At 41.2% G+C, this 23,031-nt stretch overlaps 1 protein-coding gene across 9 annotated transcripts in view; it reads right to left on the bottom strand.

The window, feature by feature from the left end:
• Positions 1–20,937, bottom strand: part of NOSTRIN (nitric oxide synthase trafficking) — a 65,790-nt gene extending 44,853 nt beyond the window's left edge. For 6 of the 9 annotated variants that reach the window (XM_070581533.1, XM_070581534.1, XM_070581535.1 and 3 more), the window contains exons 1-2: positions 20,491–20,761; positions 8,528–8,613 (exon numbers count right to left, since the gene is read on the bottom strand). In XM_070581533.1, coding sequence (XP_070437634.1) covers positions 8,528–8,613; positions 20,491–20,517 — 113 coding nt within the window. In that variant the 5' untranslated portion in view covers positions 20,518–20,761. Of the gene's footprint in view, positions 1–8,527; positions 8,614–20,490 lie in introns of all 9 variants that reach the window. The other 3 variants (XM_008544418.2, XM_008544427.2, XM_008544434.2) reach the window with 3 other exon arrangements.
• Positions 20,938–23,031: the final 2,094 nt, after the last annotated feature.

Genomic DNA, 23,031 nt, shown 5'->3' with positions numbered 1-23,031 from the left:
CTTTTGAACTGCAGAACTATTTAAATGTGTTCCCACAAGTGTGAGCTGTGCTCAACTCTGAGGTCAGCATGCACTGCTTTCTAACACATGGAATAGCTGGACACATAGACCCTTTCCTGGTCCAGTGCTGACCAGAGGGCTTGTAGGACTTCCCTTCCCAGCACTCCATTCTTTTTCGGAAGGAGCTCATAGAGCATTAAATATGATGAAGGATTTACAGTGCTCAGCTCAGTGCTGGGCACCAAACAAGTTCTTAATAAATATTAATTTTTTAAATGTGATTGTTATTATGGATCCAAAAGGATCACTAAACATTCAGAACACCCCAACTATACAGAGGTGGGGAGATGTGATGGAAAAGAATCCAGTTTGCTCATCTGTCAGCTCCAGAACTATCCCGAATGGCTCCTAACGGGAAAGGTAATGCTGTCAGGCACAGCCTCTTCCTCAGAGTTCAGTTTCACTTTTAGAGCGTCCTTGCAGCCCGTCTCAGAGGCTAAGCAGAAACAAACAAGATAACTACCAGAAGGAAGTGTTTCTTTCTTTTAAACCGTTAACTTAACCGGAGTCACCGGAGGAAGAAAATAAATTGGGCTTTAGTGGCCAGAAAGGGAAAGAGTCCTGGGGCTTTGAAGCAATCGACCTTCTGTTTTGAGCCTAGCATTCTTCATTCTTGAACCCCCGTAGCTCTGCTGGCTTTCTCTTGAGCAGGGTAGGAAACCAGCCTAAAGAGATGCAATTCCCACACAGCATGTCTTGTTTTGGAAGACTTCTCTTTGCATACAATTATCTTAGAAATCTGCAGCAGGGCAGACCTATAGTTTAGCAGGTTGGTGCATAGCTTAAAAATTCCTGTAATCCTGCACATTGCGTTTGTGTCCCAATAGTGCACTCCTGACAAATGTGTTGCCATCACCTTTGTAACATGTTGCTGATGCTTGACCTGTGTTCTGCCTATACACAAAATAGTGACATCCAACATGTATTGGGCATTTACAACATGCCAGTCACCATTCTAGGTGTTCTTGGGATATTTCATCATCTAATCTGCAATAACGCCCATCAGGTAGGCTCACTTACTCTACCCGTTTCATGGAGGGGAACAGCAAGGCAGAGAGTTTAGTCAGTAACTTGCCTGAGGTCTTGCGTGAAGGTGACAGAGCTGGGATTCAAGCCCAGGTAGCCTACCTGTCTAGCCACTCCACCCTCCTGCCTCTGAAATTGTAGGGAAGAGGCTGGAGACAGAACTGCAGGCGAAGTCAAAGCTAAGTACTTTTTAAAATTAACACCACCTCTCACTTCGCCCTTAATTGCGGTGTTCTGAATCCCCACAGCTCCTGGCAGCTTAGCAGCTAGAAATGCAATCCACAGCAGCCTCAGCACAGACAGAATGAGCCCCCTGGGGCCTCTTCCAAAAGCATCTGTGCAGTCGTAAGGTGGTTTCCCGCGTGGGGAGGGGCAGGTGTTAAGGGCCTGGAAAGCGGGAAAGGAGGGGCGTCTGATATCAAACGTCACCCAGGTAGCGCTGTGAGGCTGGCTGAGTTGGACACAGACTCACTGAACAGGACTACTATATCCTTCGTCTCTCTGCCTTCAATATCTTGGCGACCCTAAAGGGTTTTAAAACCGACATTCAAATCAACCAAGCAAAGCAGGTTGCAATCATCTCCTTTTGCATTTTAAATCCTAATGACCATTTTGAAATCCTCAGCAGATTACTCTGCAAGTCAAAAGGAAATGAAATGAAATAGGGTTGGGAGGATGGGTGTGGATCCGCAGGGAGTGGAACACTGCTGCCGGGCTTCCTTTCTGGAAAGACTGCATATGACTGAAAAGCTCTGAATGGCCTTTACCTTAACAGAGGTTAACAGGTAAATTCCTCCCCAGAGAAAATTGCTCTAAGAAGCCGTGTTCCAACTGGCAAGTGTGGAGAGAGCTGTCACTTTTGTAAGTCAGAATGTTTGTAAATTGGAACAAACACTGCAATGTGGTTCATCCATGCTTATGGTCGAATAAAGCAGCATATGTGTACTTGCAGAATTCCCGCTAAATAGAAATGAAATGACCTTGGCATTTTCCCAAGGCAGAAGTGGCAATGCACACCCGCCTGGACATCAGTTTCTTCTCAGTCCTTTGAAGCGAGCTGCTTTATCATGGTTTCTACATGCAAAGAGAGTCAAGAGAGGCAGAGCTAATCTCAAACTGAGACATGTATTTTCATTCCCTCATTAAAATAATCAGAAATAAGCTTGTAGGAGCATTATGCTTAATGTTCCAGCCCTATAGCTACCTCCTCTAATAGGAGCTGACATTCCTTCTCTAAGCAATTGTCTTGGCACGTGTGAAATTGATGACATATATATATTTTGATGGGTAACTCAATCTCAGAATATAACAGTGAGTTTTAAAGATCCTGGACTAGGGAAATGGCATGCAAATGACTCTTAATCTATTTATATTCCAATTTCCTCTCAGTGTGTGGAGGCAGGTCAATAAATTTTCATTAGTAATAATGAAGACCAACCAATAAGTCAAAGACCAACATTTGTCTTAGACGTTAAAATAAATTACACTTTTGAAAGAAAGGAAAGATGGACAATATGTGGTATCAGATTCAATATTTTAGATAGAGCACAAATTAAACTGTAAGAATATAAGTGATCATGTAAGCAATTTTAGAGTACCCTGCTCTCATAAAATTGAGATGATAAAAAGTAGTAGAAAACAAAAATTGTAGCTGTCCCCTGTGTCTACGAGGAATTAATTAAAATTGAACTAAGACTCTCTCAGGCTTGAAAACTGCAGGTAACAGAGCCCTCCCTTCGTTAGGAATTAAGAAGGAATTTCAGTAATTTGAAAATCTTTGTTCACAATATCACCTCCATCTCGCTTCCTACTTTCCACCAGCAACATCTTCTGGTTTGACAACAGCTGACATTTCCCACCCAAGCTTTATCAGTTTCTTTTGAAAGGCAGTGACAAGTTCGTCTTACAAATAGGCTGTATTTCAAAATTAGTTATTAGCAATTTGAAAGACATTTTTACACAGAAGCTCTGCTATTCGAGATGCTGGGTTCTCTGGCTAGCCCACAACACCCACTTCAATGTTATTGGTTGCCTTAATTCTGGCTCCTGAGAACAGCATAAGAGAGTGGAATGGGAGGATGAGACCTCGTGACACCTTCTTGAGTTTCCAGTCTGAGAGTCCCTCTGGGTCACTGCTCACTCCTGGCCCAGGGAACCCATAGCTATGTGAGTTGTAGCTCTTCAGATCCTCTTTGTCTGTTAATTCCTGAACTGAGTGAGTTTATGTGGGTGGGGGAAGCCAGGTAAAATGGATGAGAGAGGTGGTTTTCAAAACTTTTTAGCTGGGAAACAAAATTTTATACAGAATCCCACTCCCTCATATAAATACTAGCGAAGTTGTTCTGATTCGGTGGGAAATGGAATGAAGAGGGAGCAGAGCCCTGCCCGCCTAACCTCCCCAGCCCCTGAAGTGATCACTCAGGACTCCCCATAGACCTCTGTGATACCAGGTTTGAAAGCCAGTGGACTTGATGACCACTGATGTCTCTTCTCATAGAGGACCCCAAGACTGTGAAGGGAGCTGGACCAGAACCACCTGAGCATGTTGGGGCTCACACAGCAGTGCCCCAAACCTCCTGCCTACTTGGAACATGCCCTCACAACAAGCCTGGGTTGGGCTGGGTAGAAATCAAAATGTATCATCTTTTCCATATCCCTATCTGTAAACTAGGGATGGATGAGAGTACATTTATACCCTCGGGTTGTGAGAATTAAAGTAAAAGAGACCAAGTATAAGACACAGCTAATGCAGTGCCTGATCTATAGATTGTGCTGGATAAATGGTCTCTTCTGTGATGTTATTATTCTTTTCTAATTTTTATTCAAAATAATATGCTACATACTATGTAAGCAAATTTCTTTGACACATTCATTTATTGCTCTTCAGAAATAGCCTAACTTGAGCTTCTTAAAAGTTATGAGCGCCTGAAGGCACAGAGCCACTCATACATTAATCATTCATTCACTCAAGGAATACCTACTGAATGCCTGCTCTGTGCCAGGGTCTGTGCTAGCCACGTGGGATACAAAGACCCTCAAGGAGTTCAGCCTCCAGGGGAGGAGACAGATGAGTGAACAGAGAAGAACAGTGTAGGTCAGGAAGAGCTATAGCAGAGCTAAGCTCTAGTTCTACACATTTCTGAGGGGCACTTTTTTGAGACTGGGGGCTGGAGTCAAGGAAGGCCACCAGAGTGGGATGACTGATTCTTGAAGAATGCATTGAATGGAGCCTGGCAACAAAGGTGAAGAAGCGTCTACCAGGCTGAGGATACAGCTGTACAAATGCAGGGATGGGAGTGGTGGCAGGGACTCATGGGGGTTGACTACAAGTGGTTCAGTAGGATGATGAGGGGCACGGATCATGGAGAGAGAGAGAGAGACAAGCAGGATAGAAGGCATGGCCCAGATCGCAAAGGTCCTTTTATAAAATCTATGAGGGCTAACTTTTATACTAAAAGTCATGGAACTCTCTGAGGGGTCTTAAATAGGGTCATAGCTACAGAGTGCAAGATGCATTAGAGACATGGACGAGGCCCTACCCAGCTTGCTAGTTGAGGCAACTTTGCTTAGATTAGAAAAAGGAGATCCTCTGAAAGGACACAACTCTGAGCCACAGTGCAAGACTTAAGGGCTGAGAGTGGATTGGATTTCTGTCTCCACTCAGCCCCTCAGCCAGGTGGCTTTGTGCACTGTACAAACTGCACAGCTGCAAGGCAGTGCCCCTGGACTGAAGAACAAGTTAAGAGATTTTTGCCAGAACAATGGCAGAAGTGATGAAATGAAAAGAAAGCTAGAGATATAAGAGGTGTTTAGAAGAGAGAAACATGAACAGTTGGTCATAAGTTGAGATAGAAGGGGTCATGGGTGGCTCCCAGGTATTGGGCTTGATTGGGTGGGCAATGGTCTCGGACACCATGGTAAAAAATCCAGGAGTACCAGCTTTGGGGAAAAGTAGATAAACTCTGTTTTGAATAGGTTGACTTTGAGGTTCCATGGGACTCCTGTGTGGAAATGTCCAACAGACTTTTTGATACATGGTTCGAAGCACAGATAAGACATATTGTCTAGTAATATAAATGTGAGAGTCATCAATATGCAAACAAGAGCTGAAGCTGTGGGAGTTAAGATCACCCAGGCTATGGGTAGAGTAGAAAAGGTGAGGATTATCAGAGATTTCACTTCAATCTTTTATTCCTTCATCGGCAGTGCCTGCAATGGATCGTGGATAGAACAATGATCAACTATACTTTCTTTTTTATTTTTTTAATTAATTAATTAATGTCTAGAGCAGCAGTACTTGCCATTTGAAAACCTGCTTTTAAACTTTCTTACAGAGGATCAATTGTTTTTCCCATCAAATACTGTCTAAACGTTAGCTGTGAGGGTGCAGAGAACCACACACTCAGAAATAGTTTCTGGGAATGAGCCTTTGTCTTTTAAAGTCTGATATGTACTTGTCTAAAATAGAACCTGATGACTTTGGCATCAGGCACCTTAGGAGCTGCTGGGTGTCTCTGGCTAAATCTGAGTTCACTATTACGAAAAAGGAAACTGAAGCAACTAATTGGATAAAATTGGATAAAAGAAGCTAAGCATGACCATGAATTGCAGAACATCCAGGCAAAATGGCGTTTTGGTAACAAATGCACTTTTCTATCACCACCCATTAGAAATGCAAGAAGGCAGCTGAGCTTGGAAATGAAACATTATCTGGACCCGCAACTTGATTGTGATGCTGTCTTTTATAGCCACGTGCTAATACAAAACTGTTAAGTGGAACCACATTCCAATGGACTCTTAAACAAAGTGTCTAGAATTGTTAGTATCCAAGGACAGCAAAGACCTTGTTCTAATAATGTAGGTGAATAATAAGAAAATAAACTCTTAACTCTCTTTCATTTATTTATTAATTCAACCTACAAGTATTTACTGAACTTATTTTATGTGGCTGGCACACAGTTCAAAGAAGCCCCGTGTGCTCCCTCACCAGATCTTTCATTTTGCTGACCACTGGATTTGCCTTCATGATTCTCCATGTCACATGCCTCAGTGGAAATGCCCACTGTATGTATTCCAAGAGTACCATTTTGCTTGTCCTGTGGGGTTTCCCATTACCTGTCTACAATTCTAAGTAACAGCATAGCTTCTTTTAAAGAGTACTGGCTTTCCAGATTTTTTGTAATACAAGGGGAAAGTATCATCGATTCATCTGTAATAAGCCCACCCATTTAAGGGGAAAGTAAACCCAGTTTTCATGACTGGATAAACTAGTCATGGATAGTTTTCATGACTGGATAAACTAGGAAACAGCTTTTTATCTTTTGCATATCTAATGAAGTAATTAGTGAATTCACAGAATGGGGCAAATAAAGTCAAGTGTTAATACCAGCTGTGTTCTGACCATCCACCCTTTTGATATGGTTGTTATGTCAACTCAGTTCAAACACCAGAGGAAGAGACAGTGACTTCAGAATCACTCCCCATGGGAAAGAAATGACCCAATCTTGAGAAGTAAAGTGATCTCTGTCTTTGCCAGTTGACGTGTAGAAATATAGTTTAAAAAAACACAGTGTGCCATATATTCATCAATTAGTAGAGAGTCTGTGTCCATTAGAAAACAGCTCTCCCAAAATACCGACTCTTTTCGTGCAGCTGAGCATCCTTCGGCGTACCTCCATGATCACACAGCTGAGCAGAGGGAGGAAAGCTTAAAGCTCAAGTGTGAGGAGACAGTGCCAAATGCCAAGTGCACAGTTATCAGGAATGAATATAAAGCAACTCAAAAACAGCACCTTGGTTAAGAGGAAATGACTTAGTTGTATGAGGTTACCTTTACAAAATGTTCATGAAAGCATCTATTGCATCACCCACCTAATTATCTAGCATAATTTTTTGGTCTAGGTAAAACATTAGGTCCTCTTTTTGTATTTATACTATGAGTTTTTATCCCAGAGTTGTGCATGTAATTTTGCTTACCAGTACTATTCTTCAGATTTTCAAATTCTAATTTCTGCTCCATAAGGAGGTAAAACCCTGAAGGGAGGTATCTTCAGCCACCCAAGTGTTTCTTCTTCATTGGAGCTGGTTTGCCACTCTAGAATATGGGCGGGAGGGTTTTGCACATGAATAGGTCTGGGGCAGATGATAGCCCTAGGGAGCAACTTCAGGAGACCAGATAAGAAAGGAAGGTTCTGAGTGTATATAAATTAGGTATGTCTGTGGAAGGATGGAGATGCGGAGTGACCTGGACAAGGGGAAAAAAAATAAGGCAGTTTCACAGCAGTGACTCCCCCAAATAACTGCACCCCAGGTCACAAGGATGGCTAATGTGTGTGCAGATTCTTTTGGATCTGCAGGAGGGAGATGATCAAATCTAGGTAATGAATTGGATTTGTATAATAGTTAACTGGCCTTGTTTTAAATAATTTTCTCTGACTGATAAAACTATTTTCTTATAGAAGATATCTCCTCCCAGATTGGTCTTCCTTCTTCCTCTCGTAGAATCAAAGCGATTTGGCTATTAAGGTAGAAGTAACTTTTTATTTTAAAATTTTTTCTTTTCAACTCCATTTTAACAATCCTGGTCATTTTCTTTATAAAAGCCTGTTTGAGCTCCCTTGTATCTTTCCTTGGCCTCATTCGCTGGACCCGATAAAGTTAATGGTCTGCTTTACTCTTGACCTACTAAGGCAGAATGCTGTTAACCCATGCGTCTTTGTTCTCATGGCACACATGCGATATTTTGAACTTGAAACGGGTTACCTTAAAAGAATAAACAATCTCTTCTGAAGGTCTCTTTAGAGCTGATTATTCTAGAGATGTCTAGATGTAGGGAAATGGCCTAAAAAACCCTTTATGGCCCAATTCAGTCCTTGAGTTCTCTAATTTTAAGCAGGAATTTTTGTAACTTTCTTGACTCATTTCAGTGTGCTCATTTCAGACAGTGAGCAGCTTTACATATGATCACATCTAGTATGAAGAGAGGATACTGAAAATGATGACTTTTTATTCATCTATCCATTCGTTCATCAGACAAAAGGCCAGGCTCCATGAGCTCAGCTTGCAAAGATGAGTAAGACACAGCTCCTGCTCTCATAGAGGAGACACAAACATAGACTAATAACTGCCATCAGTGTGAGAAGTACAATAATGGGCATACCCACCAGGGACAATGGTGGGCCCCGGGAGGAGGTGATAAACTCATTCTGAGGAATCAGAAGAGCCTTTTCAAGCAGAATTACTTCCTGTTGTTTCCTGATTTTTGTGGAACCCAAGTGATAAATGTGCAATAGAGGAGAATCATTCTTCAAACCAATCTCTGAAGTACCAAAATATAACACTGCATTCTGGAAAGTAGGACAGCTTGTAATCACTCCTCCAGTCGTATCGCTTGTTGCAGCTAAAGAGGAAGAACTGCTTATTGCAAACGTGCATTTTGTACCTTTGCTGAAGAACGGATGTGACCTGCTTGCAGAAATTCTCTCCATTTTGAGAAAACTCCTTTAGGTTCTTGTATACTTTGTTATACTGAAAAAGAAAAGATGCACAGAAGGATTATGAGCACTTCCACACATAGAACTCTTATAAATTCAGAATACTGCTATAATGATGACTGTCATTTTAAATGATCGTGTAGCTGGTATGCATACCTTTTGAATGAGTTCTTAAAATAAAGATTAAGTCTCTTCTGCCTATATGTGAAAGATCCTGGAGAACTTTTCAAAAATAAAGTTGGTCTATCTGTTTCTTCCTAGGCCAAATGCAAACAATTCAGCATTGGGGTGCATTTAGAGTCTGGCTTCCTGACACCCCTATTGTTCTCAGGAAGGTTAAATGTACATCCTGAAAGACACTGAGTAATTATTTTGTTTCTCCCTTCCAAATTCCAAAATAATATTCCTGGGCCTTGTGACAAACCTTGAACCATTAAAGTGAGTGTTTCTTGGTTGACATATGAAAACATAAGTGAATAACATGTTAATAAAATGTGTCCTAGTCCCCTCTGTATCTCATTAATTCTAGTAATAAGAATGTTATAATAGTGAGTTGAACGTTTGGTTGAACCAAACCTTTGTAAATTTATAAATAAACCTTTATAAGTTTATTTATATATGAATTTGGCCTGCAGACGCAAGAACACCAATCAAAAGCGCTTGTCATTTGATTTAGAACTCCACAATATTATTCAGAAAGTTATATTTGTAAAGGTAGACATTGATGACAATAAACTTTAAGTGCCCAAATGGAAGGAGTAAATATGAGCCGATTCTGCAGCTTTTCTGACACGGAGCAGGTGAATTAGGCAATGGAACAGTCTCAAACACACTCTCTTATAGTTTCCATGTGGGAGGTGCGATAGCCAATTGCATTTTTCACAGTGAGATTTTACACACAGGATGAAAATTCTATGCACGTTGAGTGCCGTGTTGTGGTTCTTTGTTCATACAAGGAGCCAGCCTCTTCTAGCATTCAAATGTCTCCAGCATGCAGCTGGGCACCAAGTCGAGAACTTACTGAGTTGCTTACTGAGTGCCTATTATGCAGCTGGCACACATGAATCCTCAGGGGCCGGGCAACCTTTCTGTGCGCACAGTAGCACATGGTATGCGGTGCTATGGCCACAGAGGAAGAAGGGACCTAAAGACATGACCTGATCCAGGTCCCTCCCTTTGGGAGTAGAATGGACCCAAACCTAGGCTATAGACCCACAACCAGTGGGACAGTGAGCTGGAGAGGCAGCTGCCACCACTGCTCTGGCCCATGAGAATGTGGCTCAAGATGGCCAGATCTTCCAATTTGTCCAAAAAAGCTTAAATAAGGATTTGCATCTGAAATATGACTTTTAAAAAAATGGTAGCAAACAATTCACAAATTTGAACTCTCTGCAGAGCAAGCAAAACACACCTCTAGTGTCGTCCAGGTGTAACCTCTGTCATGAAGACATGATTCCCCTCTGAGAGTCATGAGACTAAAATCACTATTTGGCAACGAAGCTTTCTCATTTTTATGTCCGTAAAAATAACTTGTCATCTATGAATGACATGACACTGTCAGCCCTCCTTCCTCCTCTTACAGGAACAATGGGAAAGTTTTAGTGACCATTTTAAAGTTGTTTAGCTTTCTTTTTCACTCCTCTGTTACCTAAACATTTTTACTAAATTCTCCCGAGCCTCTTATTTTCTTCCCATAATACCAAATAACATCCCACAAAACACACCTAGGCATCATGAGAAGAAAATAGATGAATGTTTAGCAGGGCACATGCCCCTGGAATAAAGTCATTTCTCAGCCTTTCTTTTCCTCAGGTGTCGCCATGTGACTAAATGCTTCCCAAGGAGGTGTAGGTGAAAGTTCTCTGTGGGGTTTCAGTGAAGATTTCTTCCCCCTCTTTCCTGACACTTGGACTTAGAAATAATGGCTGATGCCATAGGTGGTCTTCAGGATGGACACCACATGCTAAGATGTGGAGCAGAAAGAGCCTGGGTCCCTAACGGCTCTGGGGACCACCCTACCAACCCTCAGCTCTGCTTTTGGACCTGGTTTATGTGTGAGAGAAATACTACAATAGGATTTTAAAAGCTATTTTTATTTTGGGTTCTTTTTTTTATTATGCAGCTGAACATAATTCTAATTCATACACAGTCTTAACTTTTTATTTTAAATTATGAAACACTTTTATGTTTTTGTATTTCACAAAATAATAATGATACAGAAAGTAATAATGATACACCCATTATGTACTCACTACCTAAGTTACAGAGATATTAACACTTTGCTTCTGCTGTCTCTTTAAACAACTACTTTTTCTTTTTTGTAATTTCTTTGACTATTCTTGGGCGTTTATTCTTCCATATGAACATTTATCTAATTATAATTTTTTTAAATCCCAGTTGGGATTCTAATTGGAATTGCATAACATATATATATCAATTTGGGGAAATTGGCTTTTTTTATGGTATTTAGACTTCCCATCCAAGGACATGGTAAATCTTTTTATTTGTTCAAATCTTATTTTATGTTCAATAAAATTTTATGATTTTCTTTATAGGTCCTGTAGCTTTCTTAATCAAGTTATTTAGAAATATCTCACACGATTAAGCTGTGTATTTTTATGTATTGTCCTGTCTGCTTCTCTCTTCAGCCCACAGCAAAAGAGAAACAAAGATTCAAGAAAAACACCAGGGGAGCATGTTTAAGAGAGAAAGATTTGGATTCGTGCTTGCAGAATGAGTTTTTCTGCTCTCAGGCAGGAGCTGGAGATGGGAGAAGAAGACAAAGCAGAGACGGATTGGAGGAATTTGGAGCCTTTAGAGCAGGAGCGAGAAGAAGCTCCCATCAGGACAACCAGGAGTAGAAGGAAGAGACTCTGAGATGAGCCGTCCTGGCGGATGGCCCGCCATCCCCCGTCCTCACTGGAGGACAGTCTGCATCCACCAGTCCTGGGGAGAAAATAGGGAATCTCAGATACCATTTGTGAGGATGGAGCATGCAGGGGAAACCTTGCCCCTAACCAAAGTGGAAATGAGCAGAGCCAGTTGAGAATTTTCTATGTGCTGGGGCTGCAGGGGCTGCTGCATTTCCCAAATTTATCCAACCATCAAAACTCTCCGAGACACATTTTTAAAAAACTACCTCCAGGGCACCAGTTCTAGGAAGCCAGACTACCCTGAAAGTTTATAAACCAGTGATTCAAGAGTCAATTGCCATTAGAGGGGGTTGAGGGAGACTGTGGCAAAGTGGAGAGTGCCTGTTTTTCCTGAAGGCACTCAAATTCAACTTTTTAAGGCAAGAGGCTGCTCAAACAAAGCACATCTTAGGGCTCCAATTGACCCTGGGGCTGCCAGTTTCAGATTTTGGAAGAATGAATTCCTGTTACTTAATAGACTAGTACTGTCTAACTTTTCTTACATCATAGCACATCTAGAAAATGACATTTCTACTGGGACAGTGTAGTAAATGGACAAAGTTGTCCCAGGCAGAGGGAACTGGCCCATGAGCTCTGCCCCCTCAGCAACACGCTGCCAAATTGAGGGCTGGGGGGATTTGAGTCTCAGATACACCTGAAACCCATTCCCCAAACTTCAGGATGCCCAGGCACACACAGGAAGCTCTTCAATATGTTACATTGTCGCTAACTTCGTGATCAGATAAGGGGGGGATGTTTTGCTTATTACAGCAATGGAGAGAATCTTTCCCTTTGACCCTATATGCACTGGGCACTCCCTGAGAAAGCCTGATCCAGACTGAGATAAAGGTGATATGAATAAATAAGAGTTGCTAAGACTATGTCCATTATTTCAGCATAACTTCTTCTTTGGGATCAATGATTCTGTACCTTTCATTATACTATCTACTCAGACTTGAAGACAAAAGCTGTGAAAAGCAGATTTGCATAAATATCAAAGCAGATCCCGGAGACCATCTCATCCAGTTTTTGTGTGTGTGATCAGAAAATCTTGGAACTATCTGCATTAAGAGGGGCATCTCTTGACCCCGGCTTTGGCTCTCTCTCTTCTATCCCACTTCTCCTTCCTACCCCATTCTCATCCACCAGAGAGGCCTCTCTGAAGGGATTCCATGGAGCCCAGTTTGGAAACCACTAAAGTCCAGTTCCCTCATTTGATAGTTAAGGCCCAGAGCTGAAGATAAACTCATTAGTTAGGGACAGAACTGTGATTAGAAATGTTAGGCGAGCGAAGCAATTAGAAAATCCATCAGAAGTAAATATGTTTCTAAATGGCTAATCAGTATAATCATACTAGGTTTACTCAGAGTGATCGTTGGTTACCTTTAAGTGTTAGCAACAGTATAGAAGGGTTTGCCCTGGTCAAAGTCATGTAGAAGGGGAATTTTTGTTGTTCTTTCCCCAACCATTGAGCTTTCAAATACCCCACACCCTACTGGATATTCATTCCAGGAAAGAACCTACTATTGATCTTTTATCTCCATATAAATTTATGTTAACATGCTGTTTCTTGCTGGGGTCGTTAGTACTGGAAAAAAACATTATGGGTTTTTTTCCCTGATAAAGTGATTTCAGGCTGGTGGGGGAATATTTGGGATCTTTCTGAGCCCCTAAAAATCCCTTCACGTAGATAACTGGTACACAGACATCTCCCATTCAGCTATTAGAAAAATGTTTCTGGTCAGCACTTATAAACAAATTCTGTTGTATTAATATTATCATCACAAAAAAATTAGTAATCTAGGCAATTGGCACATGAAATGATTAGACAGATGACTTGTGTATAATATAAAATGCACTATATCAACATTGGCCCAGATGCTCTTTCTGACTTTCTACGATTTGAATGATTAAGAAGGTTAGATTCAGTTATTCTAGAAAAATCCATTTTTATTCTAGGTGGAAGTATGAAAAGATTTTTTGGGGGGAGAATGATGATCCCCATAGTGTTAAATAAGCCATGATATTCCACTTACATTTAGTTAAATAAGCTTTTGCTGGGTGCCCTTCACATGCCAGGCACCGTGCTACTGATTTCAAAGCACTGCCCCTCTAACTAAGGGGTTACTTGTGTTTATTAGGCACCTGTGTAATATTTGAATCTCCATGGCAGGCTGTCATAGATTATGAGATATAGAACATTAAAGAACATGGTCTACTTTATCCCCTCCTCCTTTTACTTTGCAGATGAAGAAACAGAGGCCTAGAAAATATGGAATGGCTTGTCACACATCTCACTGATGCACACTGGGCATGTTGTGGACCATGGGACATCCATGCCAGAACCAACCTGCCTCCTCATCTCTGTAGCATACCAGAATCCTTCAGGAACCATGGACCATTGCACTAGCATCTGTTGTTTTAGTGCCAGTCAACATCCTGTGACCCAGGTTAAGACACTGAGATGGGAAGCTCAGGTTGGCATCTGAACTAGGCTGAAGGAGCAGCCCCACGGCCTGGCACTGTTTCAACAGCTGATGAATTTAAGGGAAGGAGTTGACTGTGTGGATCCCAGGCCCGCTTTGACAGGTCCTACTTGGATACTATAGGACTCAGTAAAAGCAAAAACTTGCTTACAACTTGTTATTTGATTTTAATTTCTATTGCATTCATAGGAAAGTGCTACTTTTTTTTAATGATTGGATTGTTTCATTTGAAATAATTTGATCCTGTCTATTTCATTGCACATGGATTTGAAAGTAATTTTCACTGGCATATTTTTAGGCTTAGAAGCTAAGCTCACAGGTATGGAGGCATCAGGGCCCAGAGTCAACTCTTTTTCTTTTTAAAAACAGAGCTTTCAAAAACCTTCTTCAAATAAGTTCTGACACTCTCAAGATTAGTTAAAAGCCCTACACAGCATTTAGGCCATCTTTGTGCTACCTTGGTGACTAATAATTTGAGCATAGATGCTGACCTAGCTCTTTGAGGTTGAATGGCCCAGCCATCAGCCTATCTTGCCCAGTGGAGCATAACCTAAAAGAATAGATTTAAAAATTTTTTTGTGTCATGGGCCCCTTTAGTAGTCTGGCAAAATCTATTTTACTGAGAATAATACTCTCAAATGTATAAAATAAAAGAACAGACATGCCAAAATCTGTGGGATACAACAAAAGTGGTTCTAAGAGGGAAGTTTATAGCAATTCAGGCCTACCTCAACAAAGAAGAAAAATCCCAAATAGACAATCTAAAAGCGCATCCAAAGGGACTAGAAAAAGAACAACAAACAAAGCCCAAAATCAGCAGAAGGAAGGAAATGATAAAAATTGGAGCAAAAGTAAATGAAATAGAGACTGAAAAAAAATAGAAAAAAACTAATGAAACCAAGGGCTAGTTCTTTGAAAAGATACACAAAATTGACAAACCCTTAGCTAGACTCATCAAGAAAAAAAGAGAGAAGGCGCAAATAAATAAAATCACAAATGAAAGAGGAGAAATTACAATGGACACCTCAGAAATACAAAAGATAATGAGAATACTATGAAAAGCTATACGTCAAGAAATTGGATAATCTAGAAGAAATGGATAAATTCTTAGAAACATACAACCTTCCAAAACTGGACCAAGAAGAAGTAGAGAATTTGAATAGACCAATCACCAGTAAGGAGATTGAAACAGCAATCAAAAACCTCCCAAAAAAATAAAAGTCCAGGACCAGATGGCTTCGCTGGTGAATTCTACCAAACATTCAAAGAAGACTTAATACCTATTCTTCTCAACTCTTCCAAAAAAATTGAAGAGGAGGGGAGGCTTCCTAACTCCTTCTACAAAGCCAACATTATCCTGATACCAAAACCAGACAAGGACAACACAAAAAAAGAAAATGACAGGCCAATATCACTGATGAACATCGATGCAAAAATCCTCAGCAAAATACTAGCAAATCACATATAACAATACACTAAAAAGATCACACATCATGATCAAGTGGGTTTCACTCCAGGGATGCAGGGATGGTTCAACATCTGCAAATCTATCAACGTAATACACCACATTAACAAAATGAAGAATAAAGATCACTTGATCATCTCAATAGATGCAGAGAAAGCATTTGACAAGATACAGCATCCATTTATGATAAAAACTCTAAATAAAATGGATATAGAAGGAAAATACCTCAACATAGTAAAGGCCATATATGACAAACCCACAGCAAATATCATTCTCAATGGAGAAAAACTGAAAGCGATCCCTCTAAGAACAGGAACCAGACAAGGATGCCCACTGTCACCACTGTTATTTAACATATTATTGGAAGTCCTAGCCAGAGCAATCAGGCAAGAAAAAGAAATAAAAGGGATCCACATTGGAAACGAAGAAGTGAAACTGTTACTCTTTGCAGATGACATGATTTTATATATAGAAAACCCTAAAGAATCCATGAAAAACTTTTAGAAACAATAAAGGAATACAGTCAAGTTGTGGGATACAAAATCAACATACAAAAATCGGTTGTGTTTCTATACACTAACAATGAAGTAGCAGAAAGAGAAATTAAGAATACAATCCCATTTACAATTGCAACAAAAAGAATAAAATACCTAGGAGTAAACTTAGCCAAAGAGGTGAAAGATCTGTACACCGAAAACTATAAAACATTGTTGAAAGAAATTGAAGAAGACACAAAGAAATGGAAAGATATTCCATGCTCTTGGATTGGAAGAATTAACATTGTTAAAATGCCCATACTTCCTAAAGCAATCTCTAGATCCAATGCAATCCCTATCAAAGTTCCAACAACATTTTTCACAGAAATAGAACAAAGAATCCTAAAATTCATATGGAACAACAAACGACCCTGAATAGCCAAAAGATCCCTGAGAAAAAAGAACAAAAGCTGAAGGTATCACACTCCCTGATTTCAAAATATACTACAAAGCCATAGTAACAAAAACAGCATGGTATTGGCACAAAAACAGACACACAGATCAATGGAACAGAATCCAGGGCCCAGAAATAAATCCACACATTTGTGGACAGCTAATATTCGACACGGGAGCCAAGAGCATACGATGGAGAAAGGAGAGTCTCTTCAATAAATGGTGTTGGGAAAACTTGACAGCCACATGCAAAGGAATGAAAGTAGACCATTTCCTTACATCATGCACAAAAAGCAACTCAAAATGGATTAAAGACTTGAATGTAAGACCCGAAACCATGAAACTTCTAGAAGAAAACATAGGCAGTACGCTCTTTGACATCGGTCTTAGCAGCATATTTTCAAGTCCCATGTCTGACCGGGCAAGGGAAACAAAAGAAAAAAATGAACAAATGGGACTACATCAAACTAAAAAGCTTCTGCACAGCAAAGCATACCATCAACAAAATGAAAAGACAACCTAACAATTGGGAGAAGATGTTTGCAAACCATTTATCAGATAAGGGGTTAATATCCAAAATATACAAAGAACTCATACAGCTCAACAACAAAAAAACCAACAACCCAATTAAAAAATGAGCAAAAGATCTGAACAGAGATTTCTCCAGAGAAGATATACGGATGGCCAACAGGCATATGAAAAGATGCTCAACATCATTAGCTATGAGGGAAATGCAAATCAAAACTGCAATGAGGTATCACCTCACTCTGGTCAGATTGGCTATAACTAACAAGACAGGAAACAACATGTGTTGGAGAGGATGTGGTGAGAGGGGAACCCTTGTATACTGCTGGTGGGAGTGCAAACTGGTGCAGCCACTATGGAAAGCAGTATGGAATATCCTCAGAAAATTAAGAATAGATCTACCATTTGATCCAGCTATCCCACTCCTGGGTATTTATCCAAAAAACTTGAAAACGCAAAGGCATAAAGATACTTGCACCTCTATGTTCATCGCAGCATTATACACAATAGCTAAGACTTGGAAGCAACCTAGGTGCCCATCAAGGGACGAATGGATGAAGAAAATGTATATGTACACAATGGAATACTAGCTGCCATAAGAAATGATGAAATCTGGCCATTTGTGACAACATGGATGGACCTTGAGGGTATTATGCTGAGTGAAATAAGTCAGAGGGAGAAAGTAAAATACCGTATGATCTCACTCCTAAGTAGAAGATAAAAACAATGACAAACAAACACATAGCGATGGAGGTTAGATTGGTGGTTACCATAGGGGAAGTGGGGGGGAGGGCAAAAGGGGTGATTAGGCTCACATGTGAGGGGATGGACCATAATTAGTTTTTGGGTGGTGAACATGATGTAATCTACACAGAATTCGAAATATATTATGATTTACATCTGAAAAAAATAAAAATTATAAGAAAAAAATAAATAAAATATCAGAATCACAAAGGAAGGTGTATAATTATTCAACATCTATTTATAAAAATATATTTCAAAATCATAGAGGTGGGCCCCGTGGCCGAGTGATTAAGTTCTGCGCTCTGCTTCGGCCACCCAGGGTTTCGCCAGTTTGGATCCTGGGTGCAGACATGGCACTGCCCATCAGGCCATGCTGAGGTGGTGTTCCACATAGAACAACCAGAAGGACCTACAACTAAAATATACAACTATGTACTGGTGGTCTTTTGAGAGAAGAAGAAGAAGGAAAAAAAAGCTTGTCAGTAGATGTTAGCTCAGGTGCCAATCTTTAAAAAAAAATCATGATATTATGTGTGCTTTTTAATTAACATACTAAATAATAAATCTTAAGAATTACCCAGGTTTCTAAGTCACAGTGAGTGTAAACAATAATTCTAGGTATCTATAAACAACTGTAATCTTATATAAAAATATACCTGATTTTTATTGACGACAAAGTTACAGACACTGCAGTAGTACTGGGGTTTGTTGCCTATGTTCAAAATTGAAGGGAATTCTAAATTTCAGTTAGAAACTGGGGAAAATAAAGAGGTCATGTTTTTCACACTGATTTCCATACGTGGGTCCACTGGAGCAAATCAGGTCAAGAATTGTGGCTAAGCCAAGGCTTTATGATTAATTGTGTTCTGTGCAAACCTAGGGGCTCGTGGAATGGGACATTTTGCAAATGGTTATAGCTGTGGGACCTTTTTGGTTTCTTCATGAAACTACCTAGCATTTCATGAAGCATTCATTTGCATCCCCTTGTTTTATTCTGTTCCCACACTGCTGCCTCATCTTTACACAGCATTGTTCCCCAAGCACAAGCTAGGGCTGCATCAGGAAATCAACTTGAATACTTGATGAAGATGAAACAATTGCAAATAAATAATGATTCCATGCCATGAGAAGATTTAGAAACCCTCACTGAAGGGATATCCGCCTCCTCTTGACTCCCAGACTACTTTTGGCAGCACTGGGTGCATAGAGATGACCTTCAAGGATTTGGACAAGGATAAGAGTCCTTGGCGCCATGATTCAGCGTAGGGAAAAGAATTCTCCAGCATGTTAGGGAGGGAGCATTAAGCTGACACAGAGATGTGGTGATGACCTGTCTTGGGGGCTGCTCAAAAGGAAACGTTTCTCCTGGTCCCTGGTCTCAAGGCAGCCTTGGAAAAGCATGTTAGGCATTTGTGGGTTTTTTTTTTTTCTTTTTAAACTTAACCTGGCCTCAGTTTCCCCCTCTTCTATCTCATTCTTCCCTTGGTCTTGCCTTTCTTCTTTGGTGCCTGTTGTTGGTACCAAATTTTTGCCGCCACTTATCCTGTCCATGTCCCACTGAACCACCCCTATGCAAAAAATCGTACAAGTATGAATGGTGAGAAAGGAGAGGAGTTAACATTTTAGTAAGGAAGCAAAGGCAAAAGTGAAAAATAAACAAACAAATAAATAAACCATAAAGGACTTTTTAAAAGTTATCTGTGCTTACCAACGGAGAGAAGATTCGGTTGGAGGAAATTAAAGGGAAGAAGTTTCACTCTTAAAATCTATATATAACCTTATTGTCGGAATTTGTTTTTACATGAGATATGTTACTTTTGTATTTAAAAAAGTAAAAGCAGGTGGAGGCTGCTAGCACGTTGTTATTATTAATATTACTGGCCATTATGTCTTCATCTCATTTAGCTTGTCTGATTCACGAACTCATTCTGTGGAATAGCAACTGCAGAGCCCTCTTCTCTAAGCCCGTGCTTTTCTCATCCATCGAACAAATACAAATGCAACCAATAATTGTTGACCTTTTTGTTTATGACTTTATTGCAGGCCCCGTTTATCTGCACCTCCACCATTGTTTTTTGTTTGTTTCTTTGTTTTAAATAAAATCTTGAAGGATGAATGCAACTCCTTGCTTCTGATGTTACCAATTTTAACTTTTTGGCATCATTTATTTGGATAACACTCTGACCACCCTTGATTACTTTATTTCCTCCCCTCTTTATTTGAATTGTTCCTCAGTTCCTAAATTACATCTCTGTTATTGCTGCTAATGACCTCACGATGTCTTTGGAATTTTGACCAATCTTCTACTTTTGGTAACACTCCCTGGACTGAAACAAACATGCTGGTAACCTGTCTGACAACCACCACGGGCCAGACAGAGCGAGGATCTGTCCTTCCTCCTACAGGACTTGCAATTCTTGACTTTAAATGATATGGGAAAATATGCAAAAACCTTCCACCCTAATTTCCTTCTCAGAGCCCGAAATTGGCTACAGACGCTCTATGTGTTTGTGTATCCACTCTACACATGATGTTGGCTCCATAGGTGTATGTTTTAAGAATGTTTTCCAAACAGTCACCATCTGCATGCAAATATGGTGCTATACCCACTCAAAGTTTTCCCAAGAATATGAGAATAAAAGATGACAATTACCTCCCGTCATTTGTTAGAAAGGCTCTGTTTTAAATTGAACCAAAAGAAAACCGCAGACTTCTGTACAACAGCCAATATCTAAACATGTTTGGCTTCTGAGCGTCTCAAATTTCTTAAGTTAAAATCCGGTAGTACATATTTCTACCCCTCAGCCACCCTTTCACACACAGGCACGCAAACCACACTGAGCTACTCACCGAACAATCTGTCAGTGGGTCCCTCATGTTGAAATGTTTTCTGCTTCTGTCGTTTTACCTACTCTCCAGCATTCGGAATGCTGCAATCAAGGTTGGGTGTGTCCGGGACTTCCGGGATTCAAAGGGCCTAGAGTACGTCAGTCCTTGTCAAACACCCCGAGGAGGAAGTCCCAGCCCTGGACTTTCATCCCGTTTGTTTCCTGAAAAAGCCAAGCACTGCTCTGGGTCAAGAGAGCTGGGGTGAGATGGTGAGAATGCCTTCTGTGAATCCTCAGAGGGCAGAATACTGAGTCCTAAACTGCCTGTGTGGCCTTGAGAAGGCCCCGAGGCCATAGTGTCCCTGATAATTCAGTCACTCAGGCCTGATAAGAGACGGATGCATATTCTCTTAACTCACTGTATAATCATATTTTTTGTTTTCTGTATTTTATGGTGCTTTGCCATGTCGGGGCCTTTTGGACTTGGGGAGGAGGGTCTGCCCTCTCCAGTGTTAGCTAACTCCTAGAGAAAGCAAACAACTTGCCTGTGAGCACGACTTTCATATGCAAAACAAGCAATCCAGAGCCCAGACCCCAACCACCTTCTTTATCTAACTTTTACACACCAAGTCAACAGTCCCCCTGCCCTAAATCACCCCAGGGCAAGCTACCAAGCAATTAGGACCACACCCATATAACTATAGTGGAAAATGTCCAGGGAACATTTTCCTGGGAGCTCTCAGGGAGCAGGACATAACATTAACTACCTCTCAGGACCTAACTCAAGCCCACCCTCACTCCCAGCCCAACAGGACCAAGAGATAAGCTACCAAGTTAGGAAGAATTTTTCTACTTTTGGCCTCTTTTTTTTTTAATCACTGAAAAGGATAAACAGAGGTAGAAATAAGCCATCAGCTTATTTTTTCTTTTTCTTTCTCTTTTCTTTTTTTTTTTTTGGGTGAGGAGGATTGGCCCTGAGCTAACATCTGTTGCCAATCTTCCTATTTTTGCTTGAGGAAGACTGTCACTGAGCTAACATCTGTGCCAATCTTATTCTATTTTGTATGTGGGACGCCACCACAGTAAGGTTTGATGAGCAGTGTATAGGTCTGTGCCTGGGATCCGAACCCCCAAACCTTGGACCGCTGAAATGGAACGTGCAAACTTAACCACTACATGATTGGGCCAGCACCAGCAACTTATCTTTATTGCTTTTTCTGCACCTGTGGTCCCAGTTGTCAATCCTTAGATTTCCAGCTAATGTCCTGTTGCCTTGGGACAGCCATTTGCTGGCCTGTGTGGGCAGCTTTGCTCTGATGGGCAGGCTCCCAGCCCAAAAGAAGCTCCATCAGCACAGGCCAGTGGAACACTTCAGAGCTGCCCAGGCGGCTCAAGCTCCATTCATCTGCCCTGGGTGTGCAGGCTCCATTGAAAGTCTTTAGAAATAACGAATGAAGGCAGGGGGTGGGGAGGGACAATGAAGGAGGAGAGCTTGCCCTGCAACCAGAGTGGAGAGGAGGGATCCTCAGTCAGGCACCGCATTCTCATACTTAACAATGTCCTCCCCTTAGCTTCACCAGAGGAACTCTTTCACTGGGGGTCACAACACTGAGTGGGGCGAGCATTAGATGAGGCAACCGCATATATTGAAAGAAGTGTAGAGACATTATAAACTGCGGTTGATAACATGTCAGTCACTCAGATGCCCACCGTGGGGTTCCCTTCCCTCAGCGGTTGTAGATAAACTTGGTTCCAGGTCCTGGGCAGCTCTGTGTCTTCCACTTGATTCCCGCCATACTTGGTCTCAGTTCAGCCCCAACTCAGTTCAAAATGGAGAGATTGGCCTCCCTTGCCAGCTTCGACAAGAAATGTCATCCTGCCAAGCTTGCTGTGGCCTTTTGTGGCCTATTGAACACTGGTAGGACATTCCTACACGTGTGCTCCTCATGTGTGTCTCTCCCAGCATGCTCCCAGACGTCTGCCAAATTAAAGCAACTCCATCTCGCCGCAATCGTTCTCTCGCAGACTGTAGTCAGGGCAGTGCGTGTCCTGGCTGAATCTGCACCGAGAATTAGAGTTTGGCTCCTTGTTGATCTTCTCAGACAGTTGTTTGAATCTGCAAAAAACTTTGATTTTGGAGATCAGAAAGGGGGTTGTATCAGTCATCTCTTGTCACAATAATGCTGAGTAGTAAACAGACAACCCAGTGGCTTTAAATGACACAGATTTTAATTCACAAGTCTGTGGTTTAGCTGGGTGGTTCTTCTGGGTTCTCTGGCCTCACTTATGTGAAAGTACGTCATCTACACCCTGTGGATCTTGGCCGGGCTTGGCAGGGCAGCTCTTCTGGGCTCTGCTGGGCAGGTGACTGGCTCTCAGCGGAGGCAATTTTTCATGAGCCACAGTGTGACCCAGGCTGTTCTCAGGGCATGGCAGAGGAGCCCAGGGAGTGAGTGGAACTCAGGCTTGGAGCTGACGCACTGTCACATCAGCCACATTCAGCTGACGCACTGTCACATCAGCCACATTCAGCTGACGAAAGCCAGTCACAGGCCAGCCCAGA

This window comes from Equus przewalskii, chromosome 17, assembly GCF_037783145.1.
Source record: "Equus przewalskii isolate Varuska chromosome 17, EquPr2, whole genome shotgun sequence".
In the NCBI taxonomy this organism is placed as follows: domain Eukaryota; kingdom Metazoa; phylum Chordata; class Mammalia; order Perissodactyla; family Equidae; genus Equus; species Equus przewalskii.
Note: the sequence above shows the minus strand (reverse complement) of the source record. Positions and strands in the feature narration are given on the sequence as shown.